General features: G+C 38.9%; 1 protein-coding gene across 5 annotated transcripts in view; it reads right to left on the bottom strand.

Annotated features, from left to right (window-relative positions):
* CACNB2 (calcium voltage-gated channel auxiliary subunit beta 2) overlaps positions 1 to 20,931 on the bottom strand; it is a 268,026-nt gene that overhangs the window by 18,237 nt on the left and 228,858 nt on the right. For 3 of the 5 annotated variants that reach the window (XM_074157220.1, XM_074157223.1, XM_074157222.1), the window contains 4 exons: positions 17,740 to 17,873; positions 14,364 to 14,444; positions 14,011 to 14,069; positions 10,858 to 10,967 (listed from right to left, as the gene is read on the bottom strand). In XM_074157220.1, coding sequence (XP_074013321.1) covers positions 10,858 to 10,967; positions 14,011 to 14,069; positions 14,364 to 14,444; positions 17,740 to 17,873 — 384 coding nt within the window. Of the gene's footprint in view, positions 1 to 10,857; positions 10,968 to 14,010; positions 14,070 to 14,363; positions 14,445 to 17,574; positions 17,595 to 17,739; positions 17,874 to 20,931 lie in introns of all 5 variants that reach the window. The other 2 variants (XM_074157221.1, XM_074157224.1) reach the window with 1 other exon arrangement.

The following is a 20,931-nucleotide window of genomic DNA, read 5'->3' as shown; positions in this document are numbered from 1 at the left end:
CTCTGGGTGGGCAGGGAGCTAACAGCGGGGACTTGCTGCACAGAGGACAGCTGGCTCCATCCCTTCCCCAGCCGAGGAGGTTCAGCCTCCTGGTGTCCTGGCAGAATTGGTTTCCCACCCCACACTGGTTCCATTGCTGGGGAGCAGGAGCCTCTGTGCCTCCCCGCTCCAGCCTACCCAGCTAGGAAGGAGAAAGTCTTGGAGGGGAACATAAGCAAGTAAAAAGGAGTAACTGCTCCAGCTTAGTCCTCAGGCAATGAGCCAGAAGACACCTGGATTACAGGTGTTTTAATCAAATTTCTAACATAAATGTAGCTTTGTATTTCACTGAATTTCACTGAATTTTTTTAGAGTTGGAAGGGACCGTAAAGATCATCTAGTCCAACTCCCCTGCCGAAGCAGGATTGCCCAGAGCATGTCAGAGAAGTATACTTACATTTCCTGGCCTCAACCAAATCCCTTAGCCACTAGCTTGTTACATAAAAAGGGGAGGGTGGGAGTGGGAGGATGACAATATTTTCCAGGGAAAGAGGCTGCATGTGTTACTCACGCCTAACAGATGGGGCTCCTGTGAGGGATAAGGCAGGGAGGAGAGGAGAGGAGCGTGCCTGCTGCTCCGCCTGGAGCTCCCATCTGGGCTCCACTGGAGGGGAGCTGTGGGGTGAGGTGCTGCAGGAAAACAGGGTTTTCCTCTTTCTGCCTGCTGAGGCTCAGCCTAGACAGAATTCAGATGGACTCGAATGCATACACACATCCAAGTGGTATTTCCAGACACAATGTGATGTTTGGAAACCTCAACATAACCAAGATCTATTTATAATGGACTAACATCTCCTGAAATACAATACTGTAAATATGTGAAAATATAAACCAGTGTCATTCAAAAATACTAAATAGCACACTAAAATGTCTACTTCCTTATTTCTCCAGGCTAGCAGAATGATAGCATTCATGAAATGATGTCTCTTGTGCCAGGTTCAAACTAGAAGTAAATTTTAATGGCCTATGAATAGAAAACCCTGAAATCAGTGGATTGCAGCAGAAACACGAGTGGATAAACACTGCACAAAGGAGAACTGCACTGAGACAACAGTGCCAGGTGGAACCGCAGCCGCTCCAGGCGTCAGGCAGCAGCGTAGCGCTGCATCCATCATTCAGCTCCCCTACGCTCTGTTAGAGAGTAATTGGGATAGTAAGAATGGGCAAAGAAGCAGTCTAACATCTATTTTGCCCAGAGGACCAAGCAAGTGTCTGCATAGTTCATAATGGATATCATCACATCAGGCTGCATGAACGGGGGTATTTTTGCACCGTGCCTCATTACTCAGGGCAGTCCTGCAGGCTTTTATAGTTCCGGTCCATACGCAGACACTAAGGAAGTGTTGCTTAGGTTTGTTTTTTATTCAGAACAAACATAAATAAAAATGCTCAGCCTTTCTTAGAGATAGGATGTGGAACCACTCCATCGCTGGCTATTCAGCTCCTCCTGCTGATGGTGTGCCACTCACAAAACATTTGCGTATTCACTGAGTGGGAGAGATACTGACTCTGTAGCCTGATGCTTAGAGTGGGAGGCAAAACACGTGGATTCCAGTTCGTTCTCCAGGGAAAGTTTAATTATTATGCAAAGTGCGTAAGGCTCAGCAGGACCTACTGACAACCATCATAAAGGTGATCATAGCCCTGTCACGCTGATGGAAGTTATGAGTTCATGCCTCTGTTCGCAGAGAACAGAAATGAACCCAGATTTCTTGGCATTCTGCTTGAACAACCCAAACCCTTAATCTTGGATAAAATGAGGAGACAAACATCAATTTTTTATCAGTTCCATGAGCCTAGGAGAAAGAAAAAATACTGGATCAATTCAACCTACAGGTGTGAATAATTTTAAGGGAAGCAAACCATATTCTTAAGCAAACAGCTAACTTGCTAAAAATATTTAATTAAACTATCCAGGTATCTTAGTTGTTATACAGAAATCTGTGACCTTAAAAAATTATGCTAATGCATTGCTACATTGCTTTTTTTATAGCACATGCTTTGTTTTAAGATAGTTATCGATTTTATGTATTTCAGTGCAGTGCCATGACAAAACATAGTGACATGTTGCTGAGAGCAATCTCTAATTTACAGAAATCAATAATTATTTTTTTTTTTTCTCCTTATGTCCTTTGGAAGCACTCAGGAAGTTTCATTAAAATACTTTGCTAATAGTGTATCAAAAAAGTATTCATAAGTTAGAATATTGGAAAGTTAGTACCAAACTTCTAACGCAGAACTACCTGGAGAATTCATTAGAGAGACTCTGATCGTAAAAGTTAACAAAATCAAAGCTGGGCCAGCAGGATAAAAGAGCATTTTAAGACACATGAGGCTGATAAATTTTAACAGGTTCAGGATCTTCACGCCAGTCTTTCCCCATCTGTGTGTAAAAAGATGTGTAGCCACATCCTCATGGTAACCGAAAACCTCTTGGCTGCTATATCCCAGCATTCTGGTTCAAGGCAGCTTCAGATTTAGCAGATTACTTTACCCTATCTGATCATTTAATGCCTGCAAGTCAGAGTTCTGGACATTTCTCCCAGCTATCTTGACAAAGGGACGATTGAGATTTTCCACAACACATTGAACACCTTTCTTCTTCTTTTTGAACTATATTAGATCCTCGAAACTTTGCAATGATAATTCAACTTTTGGTCAAATCCTAATTTTACATTCCTGTTCCATGGCCTCTGTAAGAAGGGGAGGATTTTTATGAAGCTTAGCTAGCACTCTTATAAGTTTACTTTTAATTTATAGTCAGGAAAGCATTTACTTGAAACTTATCATATAAAAAACTGTCATTAAATCACCGAACATGAAGAATACTAATAACGTTATCATATATATATAATGTATAATATATACATTAAAAATGTATATATCATATATATATAATGCATATATAGAAATATATATAAAATAGAAAATAAATTGTTACCATAGTTTCAAGCATTCAACTGGCTGTTCACACAGATATCAAGAAAATAAAAACACAAGGCTGAAATCTGCGCTGATAATCCAATACTATTTCTTCAAGCATTTATGTTTCATTTTCAGAAAACAAAACTCTGGGATATCAACCTAATGATGGGAATGTGATCTCTATACATTTTCTAGAGACAATTTTCCAAAGGTAAGCACTCAATCGCACATGCAAATTGGGTGCATGTAATGCCTGACAGGTTACTGCATATGCACATACAAAGCAAATAAAAATATCCCCTGCCATCGATTTACCATACAGACAATGACATATTTCACATCAACATCCACATGTCTGTGTTAGAATATGCAGATTAGGTGCACACAGATTAGAAACGTACAGTGGAAAACCTAATCTTTAGCGTTTACTTGTCAATCTCAATTTTTATTTTTTTTTTTAATTACTTGAAAATAAATAACGAAAACCAGCAAGATTTTCTAAAAGAAATACTTAGCAACTTAGGATTGGCTTTTGTCTATCAGTGAGCCAGTTACAAGAAACACACAGTGGGTCTGTGAGGTACAATAAAGCACTGAACACAAAACAGCAGGGAAAGTAATTTGCAAGCTTGTATACATACCCAAAACATCTGGATAGGGAGAGCATTAATGAAGCAAAGAATGGAAAAAGCCAAGACAATCAGGTTCTTGTACAAAGCATACAGCATGAGGCAAGGTTATAAACAAGTATAACATACACAGAAGCAACAAGAAAAAGGTTTGGGTCCTTTTGACAAAGAAACGCAGCAAAAGCACAAAGCTGGTTCAGCAGTTTCTGCAAATGGCATATGTACATATAGAAATTTAATTAAGCCAATTGGGACTGATTTTCAGGTGAATGAGATTTAACCATGTACTCTACCTTCTTGGAGAGAAGCGTCTTTTCAAAATTACAGATTTCTTCTAGGCTTGTAAAGAAATGAATCAATTGCCCTTTCCTTAAATTTAGTTCTAGCATTTCACATATTAAATATACAACAGTATTGACAAGCAAGCATTTCCCTTTACATACAAAACAAGCTTTCATACAGGAGAGGAATGAGACTGTACTGTCTTCCTAAATCTTTATGAGCCAGACACCACGTGTATAAAATTCTTGGATACATTAATTTTACACTAGAATATTCAGTGGTAGCGTGGGTTTCCAATGAGTCAAATACCAAGTAAATTTGTAGCTGATTTCTTTACAGAAACAAATTTCCAGTAGATAGGTGTGTGTAGCATTAAGCCCATTGAGACTTCCCTATAATCCTGTAAATCCAGTTTCTCTTGGCAATTCCTACTCCTGATTATCATGCTGTTTGGCTATGCCTCCTTGAAATTAATTCTGGGTTATCTACTAAATCGATTCCAAATATTGGCGCTCACCCCACTGTTTTCTGTGCTATGCACAATTATAAACCATATTCAACAAAATTCAGACACTGGAATAGGCTGCCCAGGGAGGTGGTTGAGTCACCATCCCTGAACGTGTTTAAGAGTCCTTTAGATGTGGTGTTGGGGGATATGGTGTAGGGGAGAACTTTGTAGAGTGGGGTTGATGGTTGGCCTCGAAGATCCCAAGGGTCTTTTCCAACCTGAATGATTCTATGATTCTATGAGATGCACAATACGTCAAACCTACGTTGGGTGATAAGGTAGGAGTTGTTCTCAAAAAGAGGTTCACTTATATCCCCCCCCAAAAGTACTTGGTATTAAAATATCAAGAACAATTACCTTTGTACTATATTAACTCATTGATGGAACACTTATTAAAACAATACTTACATAAAAAACCACAATGTATTTTCAAAAGTCTAAGAAATAGCCTTCTCTGCTGCAGGTACCACTGCTGCTCAGAAATGTGAGCACAACCTAGGGACACATCAGTAGCTCGACTGTCTCGCTGCATGAGGCACCACTAGGCAAAGGTGGGTGAGCAAATGAATAGGTTCCCATTGAACCTGGAAGCAGGGCAGGGAATTTAGATTAACATAAAGCAGTTCTGGGGAGCTATATTTGCTATAATAAAAAGACGTTTTAAAATGATACCAGATGTAGAAAGAAACACATAGGTCTCAGTACACACACCACTTCAAGGAGGAGAGAGACAGACAGCAACTCATCTCCCCCGTGCCCCACAGCTAGGAGACCCGTTCAGAGAAAAACAAAACAAACCAAAAACAAACCCTGTTTTGCGTTACCAAGACCAAATTTTATTGCAATAAATACCATTTTAAAATATCTAGATGAGAACTAAGTCATTCTAGATAGTCTGGACAAAAAAAAAATTAAAAAAGCACAAATTTAGTGTTTCCTGAAATTCTTTTTTTTCCAGTGATTTGGAGAAAAGGTCCTATATTCTTATCTTATACAAGGGAAAACATAGGTAGAGAAAGAATTCACTTCCCAGGACCCATCAGCAGACCAGCAGCAGATACTAGAAAAGAACAAAAGTAACCTGAGCCCCAACTCAATGGTTTATCTATGACTGAAACTTGTATTAGCAGAGAATATTATTTGGCTACAAGACTAATACTAATAAAGTAGGAAATGCCAAGTTAGGTCTCTTAAATCAAATCTTTTGTGGTCTGTATTATAAGACAGCATGCTCAGGAACATCTATAATACAGGTGATTCTTCTGTAGGGCTGCTGTCTCAATCAGTACGCAACTCCATACACTGTCAAATGATAAGCAGATATGGAATCATTTACTTTCTCTTCACTGTCAAATATGTGTTTCATGTTTCATTTAGAGCACATTGTTCTAATCTTTCTCTGAAACCAGAATTAATAAATTATTTGTGGGCTATTTTATGGAACTTACTGTGGCGGTATTTCACTGATGCAATAAAATGAATTTTCACATTGAAAAAGCTCGGTTAGGTGAGAAGCTGGAATTATTTGTATCTTCCAGATAGAAAATTGAATCACAAAGGATAATCACAAGTTATCACTAAGTTGTGGGCGTTCAATTTCAGAAATGTAGTGCCTGATTCTTCAGAGTAACTACCATAGTATCATGGTTTTGGCTGGGATGGAGTTGACTTTCTGACTAGCAGCTGGGATAGTGCTGCGTTTTGGGTTTGGGATGGGGATACTGTTGATAGCCCACTGGTGGTTTTGGTTGTTACTGAGCACTCAAGGCCTTTTCTGCTCCTCACACCATCCCACCAGCGAGTAGGCTGGCGGGAGGGAGAGGGGCACAGAAAGTTGGGAGGACACACAGATGGGACAGCTGACCCCAACTGACCAAAGATATACTCCATGCCATATGACGTCATGCTCAGTATATAAAGCTGAGAAGATGTAAGTGGGGGTCATTCGGAGTTATGGCATTTGTCTTCCCAAGTAGAATCACAGAATCTTCATGGTTGGAAGGGACCTTTGAGATCGAGTCCAACCAAAAACAAAAAACCGCAAACAACCCCCCCCCACCCCCGCCCTAAAAACCCACAACAACCAAACACAAAACAAAACACCCAACCCAACAATCTCGGGCACTAGAGCATGCCCTGAAGTGCCATGTCTACACGTTTCTTAAATACCCCCAGGGATGGCGACTCCACCATCTCCCTGGGCAGGCTGTTCCAGTGCCTGACCACCCTCTCAGTAAAGTCATTCTTCCTAATATCTAATCTAATCCTCCCCTGCCGCAACTGCAGACCATTTCCTCTGGTCCTGTCATTATTCCCTTGGGAGAAGAGGCCAACACCCACCTCTCTGCAACCTCCTTTCAGGTAGCTGCAGAGGGCAATGAGGTCTCCCCTCAGCCTCCTCTTCTCCAAACTAAACATGCCCAGTTCCCTCAGCCTCTCCTCCTATGACTTGTTCTCTAGATCTCTCACCAGCTTGGTGGCTCTCCTCTGGACATGCTCCAGCACTTAGTTTCCAGCCCCACTCAGCCCACGCTTTCTCCCTCCCGACAGAAGCCAGGAACCATTACATGTGATGGAGCCCTGTTTTCCTGGAGATGGCTGAGCAGCTGCCTGCCCATGGGAAGCAGGGAATGAATTCCTTATTCTGCTTCGCTTGCGCGTGTGGCTTTTGCTTTACCTATTAAAACTGTCTTTATCTCAGCAACCCTTGAGTTTTCTCAGTTTTCCGATTCTCTCCCAAGTCCCACCAGGGTGGAGTGAGCGAGCAGCTGCGTGGTCCTAGCTGTCAGCTGATGTTAAACCACAACATTACATTCAAGCTAGAAAAATGGAAGCCATCCTAAAGGAAATCCTGATTTTTGGGGATTCTTTCTTCCAAAATGGAACATAACCTTGAAGTTTCTTTTAGAAGTCAGTACTAAGACTCGGGACATTCTGTACTGTCAGTACACGATATCGGTACTGATCTGAGAGAAGGGAAAAATTATTTGAGCTAGGCTGGAAACTAAAAGAATAGCTCCCCAGTTAAATGTCTACAAAGAGGAGTGCCTAAAATTAGAGGACTTCTGGAGAATGAGGAGCAATGAGGCTGGAATTTCACAAGGCACCCAACAGTAGCTCCAGTAGTCCATAATGGTTTAGTAGTCCAGACGATTTCCCTCTGCATTTTCCAAATCAGTGCATTACTAGGCAATGTGCTGATTTTGATGACATACATTATTGTTTGACAGGTTCAAAGCCCAAATCTTAGTTTCAGCCACAATACTCAGTACCTCTACAAGTCACACTTAACGCATACAGGAAACACTGGGAAAAAAACAGCCATCTCTATAAAACCTGTCCAATACTCTACAGGAATTCTGTATGAGAAGCAGAAAAACCACTATTGCATTGGGCTCTTCAGTTAATTCAGGAAAAGGAGAGACTCCCTTTCCACCCCTCAGCACCGTACCTCACCTCCAATGCGATGAGCCAGGACTGCCAGAGTGGAGGGGCCCGGCAGGAAGAGGAGCAAGGGGATGCCTCTTCTCTCTGTGCCTCTATCCTCTGCTGTCACTGACCCTGGCACCGACCGTCCCCATGCCGCAGGCACGGCATGCTCTGTACTACCCTGGTGAGCTTCAGAGGGCGCCATCTCTGAGCCCTCAGTGGTGCCAAGGGGCTACTGGTTGGCCCTGGGTGAGGTGTGCAGGCTGCTGTGATTCAGAAGAGAGGCTCACGGCATGTGATGCTGCAGCGCTGGAGCTCACAGGCCACCGAGTCATACGCAGCAGACCCACCTCTCCCGGGGCTAACACTTTTCAACAGAGGATCAACTTCTGCTGAACCAACAGAGATAGCCCAGTGCTCAGTAAGCTTAAGACTGAAATTCAAATCCCTCTTCCAAACCAGATACAGTAGAAGCTTGACTCTGCATGTCCTACTTCCCAAATGTGTTCTTTAATTACTGGGGGTAATTAAACGCTCCTTGGAGGATAGAAGATGGGTGATGAAGGAGTTTACTCTTTATGATCAGGAATTCAAACCTGGATCCAAAAAATCTTTCCTGTTAAAACTGATTGATTTACTGCCACAAAAAGTTCTGGTCAAAACACAGTTTCCTGTTCTGCTCCCCCCAGATTTAAATTGAAAATGCCCTATTGTGCTTTTAGATAACTGCATTTGCCCTTCTGAATTTTCCTGCCTCACATATTATACAAGTTTTATAGCAAGCAAAACAGCAATTCACTGAGCAATTCCAATTCCCCACCAATAATTTGTACGTTTTTCAAATAAACTAAGGCAGAGGACTGGTGGAAAAGTAGTCTGCAAACACATATCATATCCAAAGACTGAATCACAGCATACATAACCTAAAGGTACTAAGAAGTTGCACAGTTAACCTTCTTACTATTACTTCCTAACCTTTATTTTGCACAACTTGAATTTGTAAACCTAATAATATTCCTTTAATAGTATTTTTTGTTGACTTATAGCAAATTCATCAGACAAACTGAGAAAAAAATATTCCTCTATATGGTGTGATACTGCCGCTCACCGCTGCTACTTGACCAACTAAGTACTCGCAGTAGCGGTATCTTCTTTGTCATCTTCTTTGCGAACCACTGCTAGAAGAGGCCACCTACTAGTAGGCTACAACGGTATTTTCTAATCCTGACTCTGTACCTTGAGGCACATTGCAGGCAAGCAAGGGAACAGGCTGTAACATTCCTTGCACATTCTTTCTTTTGCCCTTGCACAAGGGTTTTCCCACTACCTTACAAAAGCAGTTCCCTTTTTCTGAATCCAGGTTGTTTTATCCTATCTGATTTCCTCCCAACCCACTGCTACCACATCATTTCCCTCCCTGACTTCCTTCCTGGCTGGTTTTTATCCTCCCACGGTTGATCCCTTGTCTGGAGCACAGACTTCATCAGTGGGTTCAACTATTCCAGCTCCTACTCCAAAACTCCAATCTTTTCCATAACAGATTTTCACTACTTGCCTTTCTCCCTTAGCCCAGCCTCATTCTCCTCCAGTTGAACATCTTCAAAGTAAACATCTTTTTACTCCATACTGCAAAGCAAAGTAGGGATTGAAACCTGAAAGATGAGCACCTTTCCGCTTTAGTTCTGTTTGGCTGCCCTGATCCAATCTGCTGGGGGCAGGTTCTGCTCAGCATCACTGCTGGACCCTGCCCAGGGAGAGCTGAGTCTTTAAGCAATTCATATGTAAAGCCTGGCATGTGTTAATAGCAGCTTCTAATATTTTGGTCAAGTTTTCTCACTAGTTTCATAAAAAAATGCCCAGAAACATGTAACTGAAATACCGTTTGATTCACTACCAAATTTCAAAACCCTGATAGATTACTAGAAGTATGGGAGTATTACAGCTTCTAAAAGAAAAGTTTTGAGAATATTTTAACATAGCTAAAATTAATTTTTGCCCTAACTTCATTTTTAAAATTACCTAGTTTTGATTTCCCAATCAAAACATCAAGGGAATCAAGCTCTCTCAAAGGCTACTAAGAGAAATCTGCAGCCTTGTAAAGACAGGCACCTGGCCGGAGCATTCAACTGCGATCTAGGATATTCGAGTTCAAGTTCCTCCTGTTTTGTACATGAGCAGGGACTTGAACTTGGGTGTCCCGTATCTCAGCTGAGTGCCCTAACGTGAGCACATAGAATCCTGCCAGGATTCATCTCAGCTAGTCTTGGATATAATATACCTCATGCTAGAGGAAAGGCTGAGCTTAGTCCACGTCAGCTGAGACTCCAAAGTGACCACCTTTTCCTGTGTACTCTAAGGACACCTGGGGATGACAAGATCCAGTGTACTGTAGATGGTGACATTTAGTTACATCTGCCCAGCAAAATTCATTTTTCTTTCTGGCCAACAAATGTTTGTTTACTTATACAACTGGACAAGCTTCAAGACAAAAAGACTCATATAAGATGATAGATATGTATGCTATGAACCTAGCTATACAGTTTTTAGAAAACGTCTCCCCTTTTCCATCCTTCATTTTTTGCACCATGTTCAGCATTAGTTTAAACATATAAAACTCAGAAAATATGTATCTCAATAATTTTTTTCAGGTCGAGTATCAGTAGCTCTCACTACTAGTAATCTTATCAAAGATAATGCGTAATATCAATAATACCCATATAATTTCAGGCATTCTGAAACCATCACTTCTATCTAACCAGAAGAGCATCTCTTCAGATTTTATTTACCTTACGGATGGCTACCTCTCCCCACTGAAGCAAACAGCAAAATATGAAAACTGAGCATAAGCAAGATAAACTTCTTATAGTACTGATTTTTGTTTATCTGGCAGTGATTTTAAAATGATTTCTAGTGGCAGGATTTCTGAATTATGGGAATCGTGATTTTCTCACAGCAGAGAGAAGGCTATTTTTAGCTTACAGATTATGAACTGAGAGTAGTACACTTTACAGCCAATTTGTAGATAGTATCATTACAGGTACTTACCTAAGCTTGATCTTGTGTTAGATCGCTCTATTATCGCATGCTTACTGGGGTTGTTTAATACTGAGCGTTTGGCAAGCGAGATGTCTGCTGTGACTCGTGTAATTGATATACTGCAAAAATAAAATACAGTAAGATAGAAGAGAATGTTACTTATCTCGCAGGGATACGGGGAGAAAGAGAGACTCGTTTAACGCTAGAAGATGGCTAAGACTACAGGAAAACAAGTACTCCTCAGCAGCACGGTATGCTTTGCACAATGTGAACCGAGGAGAAACTAACTCATACTGTTACAAGAATTACTGATAAGACATCCCCCCTTTCTGCACAGCACCAAAATGCAGTGTGACCACTGGCTGCAAAGTTACATGTGTGTGGGGAGAGGAGAGGCACGAGGAGGTCAGAGACAAGCTGCAGAAGATGGGACTTCCCTGGCCTGATACGGTTAGAGTTTGCATCAGTAACTTCAGTATGAATAGGCTGGTTTCTCCTTTCCCTAATTTTGATTAATTTGTTGAAAGCTACTGAACAACAACCAGGCTTATTGAATCATACCGGTGTAGGGATATGCAGAGTTAACAGGTAAAGGTAAGGCTTAGCAGGGAAACTAGTACAGCTGTATAACTCTTATTTTTATTGTTCAGCTTACTAGCATACATTTTTTAACAGAGTGCAAGAGTTACCTATAATTTTCCAGAAAGATCCAGCAACATGCTGGCCAACCAAAAATGTGGACTGCAACACAGAGAAGCAAGCAGATGAAAACTCTGGGCTGAGTATCTGGCAGGCTTGGTTTTGTGTTTATGAGAAAAGATGAGCCAAGAAAGAAGTGGTTACTTCCAGTTGTTTGCACTGACCTGCTACATAACCTTCTGCATATTCTTCTTCCTAGGAAAACAGTTAACTTGGTTTGTTTTGCTTTGCAGGGTCAAAATGCACCCTTTGGATAAATTCCCTTTCCAACTCTCTGGTCTAACGAGGTTTAGGGGTCACATTTTTCCAGTGCTGAGGGTTAATTCAGACTGATGATATGCCCTTGTTCTTCCTTGTATGAATTTACTTGCAATTTAAAAGGAGGAAATGGATTTGCTAAGAAGAGGGAGGCCTCCTCTCTAGCAAGCACAGTCACACGCTGTTCAGCTGAAATGTAACCAAGGGGTCATTTCCCAATGAGCTCAACAAGTGGATATTTTTATCTAAAACCCTACAAAATGTAACAAAGCCAGCAGTTAATATGGAAAAACAGAATTATTTGCACAATACTGATTAGTAACATCATTTTGGAAATTTAGGCATGATTTAACTTAAGCTAAAAACATGCCCAAGGATTGTGATTTCTGGCACAGCTCCTCGCAGATAACCCATAGTCTTAAAATTAAATCCATTATGTAATTTGAGGTACTCATTAGTTATTTTTATTTGCTAATTGGTGAACGCTACAAACTTTTACAGCTTTTTGGTTTTTTGTTTTGTTTTGGACTTTTTTTTCTTTCCTAGCAGTCTTCCTTCCTACATGAAATAGAAAATAATTTTTCCCTTTTTCAAATGCAATTATGATATAGTCGACTAAGATTTATCAGACTAAAAATGCTATTTTTCATTTTAAGATCTTTTAACATCTTTTTAAGGTCATTTTAATGTCTTTTGAGATACGCAACACCAGGAAGAACAAGTCTGCTCTCAAAACAAATGGTATGGATGTTCACATAGTGAAACAATTTCAATGAGAGTGGAGTCAGCTTGGCAGCAGAGTGGCAGTGAAAGCACGAGCATGAATCTAAGAATCTCCTGAACAAATTTCTTGAAGACCTTGAGTACCAATTCAGATTGCTGCTGAAATTTGGGATGCTTCAAAACTGTTGTACTGAGAGTATTTGTGGATTCACCCTGCCACAATTGGATATATAACTGAAAATTAGATATGCTCTAAACCTTAAGACATAAAGATGTAACAACTTTTTTCTGCTTGCAACACTCACTATTTTGTTAACTTCCATTTCTGAAGGTATATATCTAAGATTTGATAACCCTGACTAATATAAAGATGGACTACTAAGTGGTTAGGTCTCAACATCATCATTCTGAGAAAATCCAACAGCTTGAACCACAATGTCCAGTATTTTAAAGAGCTGAAGCTATTGATGGAAAACTTCAAGCTCCCTCTTGAAAGTTTGATAGTACCAGGACAGATAGAATAGTCTTACTGCACTGCCCACTTCCAAACTAAATAGAACATTCATTGAAGTTACAGATATTATAACAAGACCTTACCATTTTCTCAATTTCCCCCCCAAAACGTCAAGGCACTTGCACATGTTAATCTGGGGCCTGATCCAAGAGCAATATAATCACATGTGGAGAATCCACCTGATATTTCTGGTCCATGGGTCCATGATGTTTGAATTACAGAACATGCTGCTGCTTTTAGAGATGGATTATCATTTGACACTTGTACTACAGTAATGCCTGAAGGCTCAAATACAAATCAGATTGGACCTTGCCTAGAACACTGTGGGGAACAGGCTGTAACAGCACTCAGATCAAACGCAGCGGAGTGCAACCTGTCTGCAACCAAGGGTGACCATACTTCAGCAAGGTGGGGGATTGACCTCCCCCTAGCAGTCCTTTAGAGACTTCCCATTATAGAGTCCAGCACTACTGTCAAATCTAGCTCCCAGCTTGACCAAGAGCTTGACAATTATGTACATTAGACAGTCTGAATCTTGTGTCACTCTTTCCAAGTTAGATGTCACTGTAAGAAACTAGAGCTGAGGTGAAATGGTTGCCCTCATCAGCTTGTATACAACCCAAGAAGCATTAATGAGACATCGCTTAAAAATACTTAAACAAAAGATTTTTTAATAGTACATATTTATTAAATCTGTAGATAAATATCTAGCGATCTGGAGTATGAATGTCAGTCATGAACAAGAAGACATCACTTCTTCCACTCTCAGCAAATATAGAATCCTGAATACTTCCCACTACAATACAGCCTCAGTGTGCTCTGCTAAAGCAGCACTATAGTCCACTCAACACTGCCGTTCCTAATTTTCTACACATATTTTTCCAAGAATGTTATTATTTCTTCTTAAAAGCCTGGTAGTACCTAAACAGGTCCTGAACTTAAGTAGATGTGCATTTCAAAGTACTTACCGCCCTTCAAATCTATGTTTTAAAAAGTCAAATAATGCTTTTTGCATCATATCTGTTACCTAGAAGCAAATGAACAACAAATTAATAATCACACAGGAAATCCACAATACTTGATGCTAATAATAATATGTAATAAAGTCAAAAGTAAATCTCATCTCTGCAAAATAGGATTGGAACGTAATTTATTCTTAATCTGAATTCTGATATGAAATAAAATACATGTAAGCAGCTATCTAGTAGAAGAAAAACTGTTTAGATTTTTGTCTGTGATATAAATTATGTTATTCAGCTTAACTACCTTTGAACATTCATTTATTTTTGGCAAACTAAAACCATTCACAACAAGCACTTACCTCATATCCCTTCAGAGAAGGCCCCACTAAAACTACTGGTCGCATAGAAGGCACTACATCATAGGGAGGGATGTGCTCTGTCTGCAAAACAGAAAAAGCTTTCAGCATCGCAGCACCCAGAGGAAGTGTTACACATTACTCACAATATTAGGAACTCTGAATTTCCAGTGATGTCACCAACACAGGAATTATGGATTCATTCATTTTTCCCAAAAAACAGTAGTACAAGATAAGGATATAACAGGTTCAGAGATTTCATTTGAAAAACTTTTTATTTGAATACTTTTGGTTTTCTTACTGTTTTCATACTTGCTCTGGAAAGCTACAAAACTGTTATTCTGGAGACAATCACATGTCCCACTCCATAATTCCTAACTGGTTAATTGAAAAAGTTATTTCCAATAGTTAATGATTTGAAATAGATTGACTCTAGGGCTGTGACATCTGTTTCCCACCAAAATTTTATGTAGGCACATTATGAAGGAGAAAAATAAAATAAGAAGGGAGAAGAAAAGCATAACACATCTCTTTTTACATCCAGATCTGCCTACTGCTTGACAAAACATTGTGACACCACTGCAAATTCCCATGGGAGCACTCTTAGTCTGACTTCCACATTTGCATCCGCAATTCACTTGCAAATGAAATCAAAATAATGACTGATCAAGTTAGTATTTATAGAAAATTTTCATAAACAGAGCTTGGGATAACAATCCTTCCACTCTGGGAAGTTCCCGTCACCACCCAAGAATGGATTCTGTTAGTACGATAGTCACCAAATTACTTACTGATGTATCATGCACAATTTATAAAAAGTCTTATCAGAAAAATTTTTTTTGTTTATAAAGGAAGGTTTGGTTTATCTTTGTCTTGGGGAAAAAATGATTGAAATCCAAACCCAAGAACGAGTGGGTGATACGGAAAAAAGTATGCCAGATCTATTTTTCAGATACCTACATAGTACAAATACATCAGTCAAGACCACAGAATACAGTCATTGTTCACTGTTTCAGTACTCAGTGTATCCCAAGGTGTTTCACAATAACATTAAAATAAGTATATACATTCCAAAACACAAAAACACAGACAGACATTAATACAGTGACAGCACAAAATGCTACACAAGCAGCAGTCTAAAGCAGTCTAACACATGGAAAACATTTTTGTGAATGTTTTTCAATGTTAATTTATCTTATTTCTTGTTACCTGTAGCTTCACCAGTTAATTAGTACCATAAGAATGAATACCAGAATGAATGATACCCAAGGCATCATAAACGTGAAATAAATCTATTTCACACAATGCAGAATCTGACTCAACACATTTCAAAGCAAAACCCAGCAATTATGCTGTGCCAGTATCAAAATGCAGCCCTCCACTGTTCTTGCTAATATTATTAGTAATCTGATGAGCGTATCAGAGACAGATCCTAAGAAAAATTCATTACAGAAGCATAACTGCTTATAACATGAGTGTCCTGATGCAACAGATCTTTGTCTTAACGTGGCTGACTCAACCAAAGGTATTCATGCCAGAAGTTAATCAGTAACTTCAAAATTAGGGAAAGCACAGAAATTACCTCATTTGATGGAATATTGGATACTTAAAAAATCTGTTCTGTCGAAACAGACTTTTTTTTCGTCTAACCTTTACAGCTTGAAGTAATGAAGCTGTCAGCAGAAAATTGAGTAAAAGTCACCTAATGGAAGCATTAAAGTTTGTTAACTCAGCATTAGAGAATCTAGTATTTTCTAAGGGACTGGCATTGAGCTACACAGGTGTCACTTGCAGATGCAAGTTCAAATATGAATTTGAAATAAAAACTAGCATAGTTTTGACCATACAGCTTTTTGTTCAGTGGTTTGACTACGTATGATTAGTTTGGGATGCTCATCCAGCATTTACTGTAAATGTCAGTATTACAAAACTGACTATAACCAGTAATGATTTTGATATGGAAGAAAAGAGGCACCAGAGAATGAGAAGAGATGGGACTAGCCACCATCCAGGTCCAAGGCAGTTCATCTCGAAGCTACATCTTCAAAACGTGCTTATGCAGATAGAATCCAATACATGTCAACATGTATTATTCTTCCCTAGCATTTATACTTGGTTATAAATATGATTAAATAAGAAATTACTCAGTAGCAAGCAACTGCTGTTGATTTCCATAGAGGGCTGTGAATGACACAGTACTTAACAGACCTACTGAAGCAAATACAGGTGACTTTGGAAACGATCCAATATTATTTGGAAAAGTTCAAGAAGAAAGGAGGGAGAGAAAAAATGTTTCATCTACTAAACATGAGAGCATCCACAGCACTAGCAACAGTGCCATTTGGCACTGCTTATAAGCACCGTAACAGTCTGTTGTTACCTGTAGATGTGAGGGGTTAAAAAAAGAACAAATAAGAGATATGAAGATTAAAGATTTAAAATAAAAAAAGGTAGAGATGTGGTATTTCACTTCATAGCTTGGCTGCTACCTAAAGTCTTGATAGCTTACGTCAGCAAAGATCCTAGAAGAGTATTGCAGTTTGCTGTAACGGGATGCCAACTGCATAATTCTGTAGCTATCTGGGTTATCTATGGAGAGACACAGGCTCTCCTGGGTAGCACCAGTACCATTTCCAATAGCTGAGATACTAAAAAAGTCCGACTGATGGATGGCAAGAACATTTGGCTGATAATTTATACATGACAACAGGAAAAACTCAAAGTAAACTGTCAAAACAAGTCTGCTGTTTTCCACTGGTCTAGTTCACCTGCAGATTTTGCACTTAGTGAATTAGAAGTTTAAATACTAAATTAAAAATACAATGATTTTGACTATTTGTTTTCTGAGTACAATCTGAGTGTCTGACCAGATTCCAATAATGATTTCAATAGACTGAGCTGTAAAGGGAAAAAAATTGAGAAAGATAGAAAGGATAAACATACACTAGAGAGGTGCACTATATGGATTTTTTAGAAATACATTTCTCAAACTTCTAGAAGACCTATGTCTTATTATTCCATCAAAGGATAAGTACTGTAGCAAAGCTTCATGAATGCACTGAACTGGAGGCTGTTTGTTTTCATGTACTGGATCTGCTCCCAGTTTGATACAATTTCTTCCTTAATTCTAGAATAGCTGCATTGTTAATCTAGGCTAATAATGCTAATGATGCCAGTGGCAGGATAAACACAGGTAATGTCGATATAAACTTACCGATTTCTGCTTCTGCTTAGCTACAGCAGCATGGAAAAGAAACAAAGAACAACAAAGCATGCATATTATTGGCTTGTCAAAGGACGCAGACACTTAACAGGACTAGAAATGTGACGCAGTGCAGGTGAGCAGGTGGACAGATGGGAGCTTGGAAGTCGATGTTACCTTCTTAAAGAAGGGCATTCTTTTCTCTTTGGAGTGGGGTGATGTTACACTGTTTGCACTGGGTTTGGGGGAGCGATGGTTTGCTGGAATATCATTTTCTTCTGCATCTAAGCCAGTGGCATCTATGTCTATAGCTATATACAGACAAACAATTCAGAATTATCAGATGACAGGGAAAGTAAAGATAGGTTAAAAAGGAAATAATAGGTGAAGAAAAATAAAACTGTCCAGAGTAATAAATAAATAAAAATTTAAAAATCAACCATGAGTAAAAAACACAATAAAACAAAGGGATAAATTTTAAAGGTGCAATACATTAGGATTAGAAGACAGAAGGCAATCTGTAACAGCTACTATAACATTTTCCTCTGATCCCTTTTACACAGCTACATCAGACGTAAACAGAATTACTCTTGCAAAACAGAGAAACGGCCAACTTCGTTCTTGTTACACCAGTGTAAATCCAAACTAGTTCACTGGAATAGATAAGACTTTCACCTATGTAAACAACAGAACTTGGCCAACAACATTTGAATTATTTTATAGCAACGAACATTAATTCAAAGTGGGTATCAACAACTGAAGTGTTGAGATGCCACTAGCATGTCTATAGGAAATTAAGAAACAGAAGGGAAGTCACTTTTGAAGACAAAATCAGCCTGATACTGGTACAATACTATCTACTTTTATCTCAGGGTGGACTACAATTGGCATTTTTAACCATTTTAACTAAAAATGCACAGTGGTCATTATATAAATTTATTAGAAATAATAAAAACATCTACTAATAGTGAAAACTAAAAAGAATGGGTAGCAGAAGGGAGGAAATTGATCCCAGCTTGTCTCAGAGACCTGGATCCTGTTATAAAGAGGGACGATGTAGGCAAAATGGAAGTGAATACAGTAAACCACTGCTGTTCAACCTCTACCCCAAAAGAATACACAGTATGTGATGGTTATACCATAAATAGAAAATATTTACCTTCTCTCGCCAAGTAACAGAAGTTTAAGCAAAAATCATCATAAACCCATAAATAAATAAATTTCCAAAATGCAAAGCCATGTTATCCTGAATGCCGAATCCAACAGACACCTGCTAACTACATCTGAAACAAACCAAACCGAAACTAAACAACAAAGACGAAGCTTTCTCGTTTACAATCCTTAATCCTGATCTTAAGTAATGTATTAAATTATTCTTCATTAAGCAAGCAGATACACAAAAGCGATCCACAAACATGCTGTACAACATCACCCTCGTGTGTAAAGATCTTACCCACCTCTTGACACGCACTGGTAACACATGCTTATCTTGCCATGCCATTATGCCGAATTGGATCTAACTCTAAATAGATCCGCAAGCAGTATCGTTTGCATTGACTTTATCCAAACCCATGATTAATCATTGCAAACTATTATGAAACCACCTTAGTGACCTGCTTTCAGCTGCTTGATGAGTGGGACACTAACTAATACAGCAGCATGTGCTATTAAATTATGCAACAAATAAATATTTCTGCCAAGGTTACATGCAGCTACTGATTTAAGAGACACTTGGGACAGTGATCTCTTCTGTTTGAGTAAAGTATATTTTCCCATTTGAATTATCCACAGATCTGATGCCATGATGCCTGACAATCCTCGAGTTACAGAACCGTGCCTTTGAGCCTGCCCTTGCCAGGAAAGCCTGAGCAGATCCACAGCCTGTTTCTACACTCCTGCTCCTAAAAACAGCCACAGAAATCACGTAACATTTTCTTCTAGCATCACTGTTCCTTCATCCTCTTCATGAAGTATAAAAAGAACATATTATCTTTTCTTGAATACAGGCCAGCACAGATGCTATAAATCACTCATAATAAGGCATATTAAAACTCCTTCGGTTTTATGTTCAACTCAAATCATCAGTAAAAAAAAAAAAAAAAAAAGTCAGGGTTGTTAGAGGGTTGTTAGGCTTTTCATGTAAGAAAATAAATGCAGCATTGGATCAGCTAGGTATCAATAGCTCCTTTTTCACTCCCAGTCTTCCCGCTATACTAACATATTCTGTGCTAGTTCTTTTACTGTTAGTTATCATTAATTCACTGGCTTTTTTCAAAGTCATTTTTAACATTATCATCATCCTGTTTGGTGGCCCATGAGGACTGTATGGGTTGATTAATCTATCAATACAATATTGATTATTATAATGGCTACAACCCTCCTTTTCATTTGTTTTTCACTGGTTCTTCATCTTGTTTGGTTTTTTTTTGGTTTTGCAGCATTAGTTAATATTGAAAAAAAAAAACCCAACTCAAAATCAAAAATTGAAGTTAACTTATTCACTTGCAATCTCTTCAACTCATTAAATAGTTACTGTATTTGTCATTTATTATACTTTCAAAAAGAGGAGGTCTGGGAATAATAATTGAACCATATTTCAAAGTCACTTGAGTTCTTGTCTTAGTCACAAACTATGCCTCTTTCACCCTTCTTAGGATGACTTAAAATAAGCAAAAAAACCCAACAACTGCAGACCCAAAATGTTAAGATCACAGAATAAGGTAATGTGCACTACTCAAATGTTCTCCAAATCTTCAACATAATTAAATAAATTTAACCAGATTTTCTTCTTTCTCCAGAAAAGGAGGCTTCTGAAAACTACTGTCTGAAGAAATAACTCAATACATCGAAAATTACAGCATCGCTAGAAATCAGTCAGTTGGTAACCAAACTATGCGGCCCGTTCTCTTACGTCTAAGTTCTGGGCAACATTCTGGAAATGTCATATGTTCTACTGTCCAAGTTTTCTTAGGATACAAAAAAATATTATAGCATTTCAGATGCTCTAACTATAAAATTACAACATAGGTCCACGGACAGTTTCTACTGCAAAAATGCAGGCATTGAAAAAGTGGGCCTTAACAGTAAATATGACAGTTTGAAGTCACCGTAAAATAAAAGATTAAGGTGCGTTCTACAGACTTGTGATGGACACGTATTAGTAAACTAAAAATATATTTTCCAGTAAAAAAGGGAGGTATGGAACTTAAGTGGAATTTTGATAAACTGCAATTGTAATAAAGTTTGTTTTTACAAATTCATGGTTTCACAAGAAAGACAGATATGTTTTTCAATTAATTTAATCAAACGAAGCTATGACCATAACTTGATTGAAATCTTCTGTCTCTCTCTTAATGCCCATGTAAATAG

This window comes from Numenius arquata, chromosome 12 (assembly GCF_964106895.1).
Source record: "Numenius arquata chromosome 12, bNumArq3.hap1.1, whole genome shotgun sequence".
NCBI lineage: Eukaryota > Metazoa > Chordata > Aves > Charadriiformes > Scolopacidae > Numenius > Numenius arquata.
This window is presented reverse-complemented; position numbering and strand designations above follow the sequence as displayed.